Raw genomic sequence first — 9,618 nt, forward strand, 5'->3', positions numbered from 1 at the left:
CTCAAAATGAACCATTATCAACTATGAATCATATCAGCAACCACAAACTACGACATGAATCAAACTGTTGTTAAAGTGAATTGCTACACGGCTAGTTTCAACCATGGTAGCTGTAAATCTGCCACATTCTGTAAATCTCTGGTTAACAGTACAAAGGGGAGTCCTGCTACACAGAGGGAATGGGGGGAAAAAAACCCAGGACCACACTCAAAACACACACACATATACACACATACACAGCAGGACAGGAGATGTCCGTCCATCAGGGCGTGCACATCCAAGTGAAAGTGACAGACGGCTGTTCACGGGCTCTTTCAGGATGCCGCTGCAGGTGGGAAGCATCCCCTGTTGCTGGCTGAGAAAACAAAGCCTTCCACAACACTAAACAGGACAGAAGACAGAGAAAAGCCAGCTCTGGGCGGATAATAAGGTGATAGCATTGGGTTGATCAAAACTCCTCCCAAAGTGATTGGCTTTTTCCTGCTCACACACATGTGGACGGAGACACATTCACAGCAGGCTGGGAGCACGCCGCCGTCTGATGCTGAGGATGGAAGGCTGATGTAAAGAGGTTAATAAAGCATGCTTCATTTGCTTATTAAGTCTTGCAGAAAGGGGTAGTCTTGCTTTAAGATATGTGATCTGACTCCCTCTCAGCTCTGCCTCACTCCCTCTCTTTCCAGCTGGGCTACATTGTAATACACAGGCACATGCACGCTCACTCACACTCGCTCTGCCTGTCTGACACAGACTCTACTTAAAGCGCTGGAGAGGACTGAGGCTCACACTATCAGCACAGCTTCTCAATGGGGGGATGCAGCAAAGAGCAGACAGAGCGGTCATTCCACTGGAGCCTTCCGCCGCACGCGTGAGGAGGGGACGACAAGTGAGGAGGGTAAATTAGCCCCCTGTCATCACAACATAGGAGTTTTTTCTGACAGAGAAGAGACACTGGAGAAGGAGGAGAGTGGATCTGCACGAATGTGGCTGACACAGCAGTGACATGATCAGCCTCCCATCACTCAAATCTTGGCCGGTTTGTGACACACACCCCAGGGTGTTTTGCTTTTGGTGACTGGTTGTGTTGCCAAGGATTTTAAAAGCAGCTGAGCAGCAGTGGGGTCCAGAGGCGGGAGATATTGGGAGGAAACAACAACAACAACTAAACAAACAACAAAACACAGACAACAGCATCTTTTTGTGCAGTCTTTGGCTTTACCTGTGGTGGAATTTCCAGCCTGACCACAGACAATGGATGGAATTAACTCAGAGGAGTGAGTCTGCTGGGCAGCCAGAGATTCTGACTAAACTCTTCCCCTTCTGATCACACTGCTCAGGTAAGGGCGTGGAGCTCGAGGAATTCCTTTGGTGTCTGCTGCCGTGAAAACAACGTGCCTGTTGATGGAGGGGAGGAAAAAAAATGTGCGATTTTAGGACTCACAAACGCAAGAAAAGTGGTGGGAACTGAGAAGCAGCTGGCTTCCATCACAGCTTTCCTCTGAGAGTTTCGTCAGTCCGGTTTAAAACGTGTTCGGCGGGCAGAATCAGCGTCTGTCTCCGCCGTTTAAGTCTGCGCAATTACAGCTTTATAGCGGGCAGGTGCGCGAGGAGGTTCCCGCTCCCGCAGGTGCGCTTGGGCACCGAGCGCGTGCGCTTTTCCCTCGCGCCGGATCTGAAATGCCTCTGTGAGCTGTCGGTCTTTTGTTGGAACCGAGGAGATGGAGGAAGAGGAGTCCACATGGGGATTATTCTCATAAAATTACGGTCTTTTTCAATTCCTGGAATTGTGATACGTTGTTGGTGCGTTTTCTGATAGATTAAGATACAAAAATAAATTAATTATATATATATAAAAAAGATTCCGTCGTATTTCCAAGGAAAATGTCCATTTCCGATCCGAATTTAATTAAGACACACTTATCTACGTGGACACTCCTCTTCTTAAAACTTTCAAACCGGATTATATTTTTTAACAAAAAAGAGATACATTATATCCTCATTCTTAATATTATAATATTTCTCATTAAAATAATCAAAAAAGTATATTTATTTGTTTCATTAAAGCTGGTGTACAGCTAACACAACTTTCATCTCACAATCATATTAACTCTCCATAGATGGAGACTTGATTATACATTAGCATGAAGTCTGAAAGCACTAAACTCAGAAAAAGCCAATATAGTTTCATAAAGTTGAATACTAATACGAGAAATGTTTTCTTCCACATAGAATTATATTAAATCTTTTAATGATGCTCCCTGAGCAGGAAAGCTTGAAATCTTGAAAGACATGAGAATGGGGATCTTGTGTAAACTTTCTGAAGGGAGAGCAACTGGCGGAAACACCTGGCAAGGAGGAGAGTCTCATTACTGGAAAGTATTAGGGTTTGTCTCCATTTATTTTCACCAACCGTTTGAACATTTATGCTCAAATCTGCAAGAAAACTGTCTTTCATTTACCAGATGGACACTTTCTTCTACTGTTGGTAATTATTGCTCTTCTTCTGTGGTGAAACTTATCTCTTTGAGCTTCTTTTCATCGCTGAGTTATTAAAAATATCACTGATATGAGTTTGTCATATTAACCTAGAGCAGTAGGTTTGTACGGACGTTTGTAATCGACGTATTGTGGTGTGTTGTCCTGCAGACTCGGCCTCGCCATGTCCTGGTTGTTGGCCGCGTGGATTAGCCTCGGTTTCCTGCTGTTGTGCCAGGCCACACTCTACCAGACCATCCAGCAGCACCACGTGGCCCGACCCGGACGCACTGACATCCTCACCTTGGGTACGTACGCTACATTTGCCTCCGTGACTAGAGTTTGACCTCGGAGTGTGCCACGCGTCCCTCTCCGCGGGGTAGCAGTTGTCAGCGCTGGCTGTTCGCACAGCAGAGGCCTGCTGCAGTTTGTCAGAGGGACTTGTCGCTGTGCTGGGATGATGATTCAGAGACAGGCGACTGGGAGAACTGCCCATTATGTTTCTAACTCCTTGCAGAGTGATTGTGACTTTTGCTTTTTCAGTGCAGAAATATGGATAAGGCGCTGCATCCTTAGCTGAGCTTTATGCCTCTGTTTAAATCTCAGCCTGACGATTCCTGTAAGAACAACAACACTGGGAGCTGGAAGATGATTCATGCGTGTGGCGAGGAATTCTTGACTCCTGAATCTCGCTGGCAGACTATTACGAGTAGGACAAGCTGGAGGCAACAATTCATATAACTGTGCTGGTAGCTAGAGGAGCTTTGATCACTGTGGCTTGGATTGAAATTATATTTTCCTCTTTTGCACTGAAAATGCTCGCCAATTAAGCCTGACGCCTTCTGTAGCATAAGGGCTAAAGGGGAGGGTAGACACAGAGGCGGATCTAATGCTCTGATTATGGAAAAGCTTACTAGAATTGCTTACAGTGTATGTGGGGGTGTTGCAAGGAGGGTTTTTTAGAGCAATGCAAATGCCTTCCTTAAGCCTCTAACTATGAGTGCGACTTTAACACTGAACCCTCACGCAGAGGGGGCTTTCTCTGGATGCCAGGCAGCTGTTAAACATTGATGCTGTCTTCTGCTTGCTTCTTCTCTTTGTGTGTGTCGCATTGGCATGTAAAAAGACAGTAACTGAAGCGCAGCAAGTGTAACAAAACACGGGCAAAAAATGCTCCAAATTTGCTATGCTTGTGAACATTGGTGACTTCAGGGAGTATGTAAAAAAATGGTTTTGTTGGAGTGAAAAAGTTGACACATGAAAATAACAGCATTGATAAATAGAAAGTTTTCAAAGTATTCCCATCCTGTTAATTGGAGCAAAAGAGTGGGAAGAGAGCGTCAGGGAGCCTCAATGAAAATTTAATGCGTGGCTTTAACTTTCTTTCTTTTTTCCTTTTTAAAATTTTTAACCAATTATCACATCAAACTTTGTGCCAAAGACCTACAATGACGTGTGATGCTCAGTAAGTGTTCTCCTGAACCTATTTACAAGAGTCATGCAGCTCAAAGATGGCGATGGGCTGTGATTCAGAGAGGTTTCCTGTCCCACAGATCAACTCACATTTTCTGTTTGCTACGCCAGAGGGCTTAGGCGCTTACATGTTCACACATTTACATCTCTCTCTGACGACATTACGGCGTTGCATTTTCATGGGTCCTCTGGGGACACAAGCTGAGTTACTGACACATCAGGTCTGATGCTGCAGCTTATGATTGAACTTTGTACAGATTAGCAATAAAAGCCCATATTATTTAAATTGTCTGTTTTCATTTTAAGAGACACACTCCAATTTTTAAAAAAAGTGTTTTAGCATGTTCTTGTGGCATTTTCTGATGATGGAGGAAGAAAATGACAATTAAGCTTAAAAAACATTTCTGAGTATTTCTTTATTCAAATTGTTATGAATCAGGAGCAGACAAAAGAATGCCACTGAATAAAGTCTGTAGCAGTGACATAGGTACTACAATCGGTGAGTTAGAAGCTTCTGGCTCTGCTCCATTGCCATGCATTCACTTGTAAACTAGATTCACTTCTGAACTGGCATCAGGCTCAAAACTGTATGCCTGGATAGCTCTAGTATTGCTCGCCATTTTTGTTATACTGGTAATGTCACGTTGGAGTTGTAAGCTAGCAGTAGAGCGCTTAAAGAGATGGATGATGGGAAATGGGGGTAGGCTTACTCCACTCCAATAGTTCCGCCCACACCTCAGAAGCAATTCTAATGAACTCCTGCCACTCTTCAGAAATTGTGTCTTAGAAAACGACACAGATTGTTTAATTTTGGCCAAAAAAGGCATAATCATAATAAAAAGACCACTGGGATGGTTTTTTAAACAGATCAAAATGTTATTGCAATGTGACTTTAAAAAGAGTTAAGCAGTAGAAATTCTTACTGAAAAGTTGTAGATCTGCTATATCTTGAACGCAGGTTTTGTCTATAAATAAGTACCAGTGATGGAAAAAGCCACAATTATCTTTAACAGTATAATTTTAAGATTTTATAGTTCTCATCAGCAGACTCTCTATTTGTTGAGGACCACTGACTGTTCAGAGGGAACATTCATCTGTGTTTCTTTCTGCTGCTCTACAACTATAAAAATTAGTTTTTTAAGAAGCGTACATTACATCAATTTTCCTTATTGTTGACATGACCTTAAATGTAAGGCAATGAGGACAAATTGTAGTGGAATTCTATAATGCTTTGAGAGTGTGGCAAAAATAAAAAAAAAGCTTTGTGAAGAAAATTAACCGAGGGCCATTTTTTGTTCTTGTAAAGGTTTTATGTGAATCAGCTGATATTTTTCTAATTTGCAGTTTAAAGAAATGAAAAAATATATTTCTGATGCATTTTATGCCTTTGAAATGTCTTCTGGAAGCCAAGATGCTTTTAAGTGGTATCTTGTAAACCCACACCAGAAAAGCATGTTTTTGGTCTCTTCTTATCTGCCCAGTAAAGAAAAAAAACTAAGCTAAATAAGTAAAGCTTTAAGAGTTTTAAGAAAGAATAAAAATAAATAAAAATGAGAAAATGGTGATGGTGGTAGTGGTACTGAATGACGGGATGGGTGACCGCTTGGTCACATTTTAAGGCCCCGCTCTCTTTCCCATGAGCCTCTGCTTCAGTCAGCCTCTCCTGCGCTCTGCTTGTGCCGCTGAAGATTGATGATGTCCTGATTCTGGTCAGCCAATTCTGGTCTCTCAAGAAATAATCCACTACATTGACAGATGAGCTGAATGTGACATGACACACACAAGCTGGGCTCTGCACTCTGCACACCTGCCATCACTGTGAGGAGAAGTGCCAAGACTACTGCTATGCAAACCAGGCCAACCCAAACTGATTAATCTGGACTTTGCCAGTAAGCTGTAATTGTTTAAACCGTGCACAGTGAACAAGTGAAAGGAAATACTGATTGAACATTTTATGCCAATAAAATACTATTTTGCCATTTTTTAAATTGTGTATCTGTTTTTTAAGTAAATATCGTAAATACATTATGCATTATATGGTTTATATAGTGTTTTGCTATCTAATCTCTCATATGTCTAAGTGCATCTCTATGGACTGCACTTTACACATTATAAAAGCCCCAGTTATGCCTCCCCACAGCTCTTTATGTGAAGGAATAACCCAATCAAAGGCTTAGATAAACTGATGGGAACGGCAGTGATGAAAAAGACAACGAAGCAGCAACTGTAGATGAAAAGTGTAATGCATTACAGCACGAAATAGCTTATGATATGTTTACAGCTGCCGATAGCTAATGCAGTGGATGTAATGTTTTTATCCACTGGCTTGATATGCCTTGTAAAGTCTAATCCCAGATGATTGGAATGCATCTTAATGAGCTCCTTGTTCAATGTGCCATAATGCTCCCTCTGCGTTAAAAACTTTTTCAGATGGAGGAAAACATGTAATTACGTTGATTAGCCAAGATGCATCATTTGGTCAAATAAGAGCAACTCTGTGATGGGAAGCATGCGTGCATTTAAGAAACGCATCTTCAAGAGCAAATATAATTCCCGTCAAAACACTAAACACTACAGTTACATTTTATGCTTACAAGAGCCTCTATAGAAGTAAAAAAGTGAAGCTGATATGAACTTTTCTACTGTTCATGTTGTGTTAATTTTAGGAAATAATATAAAATAAGTTAATTACTGACTCCTCATTTTGTGATGTCACACGTTTGGATATGTAAAAATGAACCTATTACAACAACCCAATAAACGTTTGAATAAAGGTGGGAAACATCTTCATTTTACTCCTCCCAGTCATCTTTGAAGTGACAGCCGCTCATCTCACAACTAAAGAGCCTTTCCAAGAAAACAATGGCAGATCCATTTATCCTGCCCACATAAATGTCCTACTACAGAGGCTCTCTTGTCCGACGTTTGTTCTGCAGTTAAATCCGCTTTATCGCCTGAAACTATGGGGACTAATTTGTGGGAGAATTGAGGGTGAAAGAGAATTCAATTAAATGACATTCACTCAAGTAAATAAGTCCTTTGTCGTGTCTTGGAAAGTGGATAAAAAGGAAATCTGTTATCTCAGCAATGGCTCAGACACAGCCTTTCTACAATGTAGGATCAATGCATCACACAAACAAACAAACAGGCTGTGGAAAAAAAGAAAGTTTTGTTCAGTTAAAGTACCATTTTCCATCTATGCATTTTTATCTATGCATATATTCTTGTGCACATATCAAAACTGAACTGCATGGAGATGAAAATCCCAGATCTTTGTAATGCTAATTTAATAGGAAGCTTTCATTTCATGATTGTGGCAACGAAAAAAAATCCAGCAAAAGAACTGAAATCCCATAATATACCTTTACATGAGATTATAATTGCTTTGAAAACTGTGGGCTTAGGTGGAGTGCTCATCAGTGGCATGTGATGTCTCTTTATCATGTAGCGTGCCCTTCAAGGTAATGAAACCCCCTTTAGAGAGAAAAAAAAAATAAAAAATCAAGCAATGACTGCCTGATCATCCAGGTGCCGAGCAGCTCTCCACACAGCACACCTCTTCTCCCAACTCTTCATCCGCTAGCTGCCCGCCCTCTCAGCCCCGTCTCTATCGGCCCCTTGGACGATTTGTCATGGATCAGATGAGACAATTTGTCATGGATTAGTGCACTTAAATGTCTGTGTGATAGTGGAAGCAGTCATTGGAAAAGCTTAGGAATCCTATTACACTGTCTTTTATGGCCAGCTCGACTGGAGAAAAAGGAGTGGAGGTTGGATTGGTCTTTTTTTATAGCCTGTGTACTATTTTCTTGATTTATTTTTTTTTCCAGTGATCAGATAGTCACTTTGAAATAAGCTTTATTTGTTCAAAGTTGGAGTAGCATGCTATACTCAGGTTACCTCTTTCTAAGAAAGTACTTATTGGATGTGTTGACAATTAACTGACCACTTATGAGGTCTTTTAATCACTTTTATGGTGTTGCTAAAAGCGGCTGGATGCCTCCGTTGGCTGCCAGTGTGGGTCCCTAGGCAAGACCCTTCACACTACTACCTAACTATATAGCCACAAGGGGACCTGAGTCTAGGTCTCCCTGTGCCAGTCCCTGGCCTGGAAAAATACAGGGTTGTGTCAGGATGAGCATCCGGCGTAAAACTCTCTGCCAAACCAAATGTGCGGATCAGTGAGGGCTGATTGGCCGTGGCGACCCCAGAGGTGATATGCAGAAAGGTGATCAATTGCTGCTAAATGACAGTCTATTACCCTCTATTGCTCTATTTTAACTGTAAATTTGTCCATAAACTATTTTGAGTCGTGTCTTATGTTGTAACTATTGGCAACAAACTGCAGACAGCTTTTAAGATGTAGGTTCAAATATATTTTCTTTGTTTTCCTGTACCTAAAACCTGAGCTTGTCTAAAAAAAAAAAAAAAACGTGCCCAATAAATTTTTTAATATTGACAAACATAGCGGGTGTCTCAAACTGACTCAAACTTTTCTGGGTTTTTTCTAGATTTAAAAGTTTGTTGGAAAGCAGTACTGGAAAACTCAAGCATTTGAAATTCAATTTTAATAGACCTTTGGTGTCATGCATGTGGTATTGTTCCTATTCTCACTCGACTTGAACATCTTGTGATTATTTTCAAACTGAAAACTGCACAAAACTATCCAAATTTGTAGTGAATTTAAACAAACAAAAAAAACCCCAACCAAGTAGTGATGGAAAATTTTGAAGATGCTTCCAATGTAAAAGAGAAAGAAAGACATTTCTGACATTCCTAAAATGTTTTTAATTTGTTAAATAACAAGGTTTTAAAACCCCTGAGACTGACTGGTGGGCTCCACGGGGTGCATCTTGCCTTAACCTGGCATTAGATGAGTAGGCTCTAGTGTCTCTGTGACCCTGAATGGGAATAGGAAATCTAAAAAAAAAAGAGCTGTTTTGTGAATTAGTTTTTGAGTGAGAATTAACGAGAAAATGGAAGACGACTTTAAGAGATTCACTTTTTGGGTTAAAAAAGTGTGTTGCAATTATTGCTCCACTCTTTAAATTATTTGTCATGCTATTTTTTTTGCACCTCAACGGATGCCAGTGTCCTCCGAACACTGGGCAAAATGTCAAGACTTGAGCCAACAAGATTTTTGTTCTTGTGAAGTTGATAAATTCTGATACAATTCTCTTAAAGTTTTTTTTTCCTTTCATAGTAGTTTTTGTTAAGGATATATATAACAAACTAAAGACATTAGCTTAGCATTTATACGTTTCAGATCACAATGCCATCCCAGTATTTGGCACCATTGTTTCCTTAATGTGAAACCTAAATTTTTAAACTCATAAAACAGAAAACATGTTGGCTTTTTTTTTCTATTTGACAGTTTTCTAGTCCATCTTTCTGTGTAGCCTGAGTGATTTGATGTACCTTGCATCTGGACTGGATTCAGGTCTATTTTTAGTCAAGACTGCATGTTATTGTTTCATCCTGGAAGCTTGTTAGGAGCAGAACCGAGCAGCTCCGAAAACCAGTGCAGATCTTATCTTTTCCCTTTTTTATTTTTTTATATCCATAGAACAAAAATGACCTCAAATATTGTTTTAAATACATTTTTGACACTTTTTTGTAAGGGATAAAGCATAGATGTTTAATCTGAGTGTAAACATGTTTTTTTTTTTT

The 9,618-nt window shown here is 40.5% G+C and overlaps 1 protein-coding gene across 5 annotated transcripts in view; it reads left to right on the forward strand.

Moving 5' to 3' along the window:
• Positions 1-718: 718 nt before the first annotated feature.
• LOC112145539 (chemokine-like protein TAFA-1) overlaps positions 719-9,618 on the forward strand; it is a 125,418-nt gene continuing 116,518 nt past the window's right edge. The window contains exons 1-2 of one of the 5 annotated variants that reach the window (XR_004947890.1): positions 719-895; positions 2,647-2,783. Coding sequence is in view for 1 of the 5 variants with exons in the window: in XM_036211963.1 (XP_036067856.1) it covers positions 2,290-2,384; positions 2,647-2,783 (232 nt within the window). In the remaining 4 variants the exon portion in view is untranslated. The other 4 variants (XR_004947888.1, XM_036211963.1, XR_004947887.1 and 1 more) reach the window with 4 other exon arrangements.

The sequence above is a fragment of the Oryzias melastigma genome, linkage group LG5, assembly GCF_002922805.2.
Source record: "Oryzias melastigma strain HK-1 linkage group LG5, ASM292280v2, whole genome shotgun sequence".
NCBI classification, from domain to species: Eukaryota; Metazoa; Chordata; class Actinopteri; order Beloniformes; family Adrianichthyidae; genus Oryzias; species Oryzias melastigma.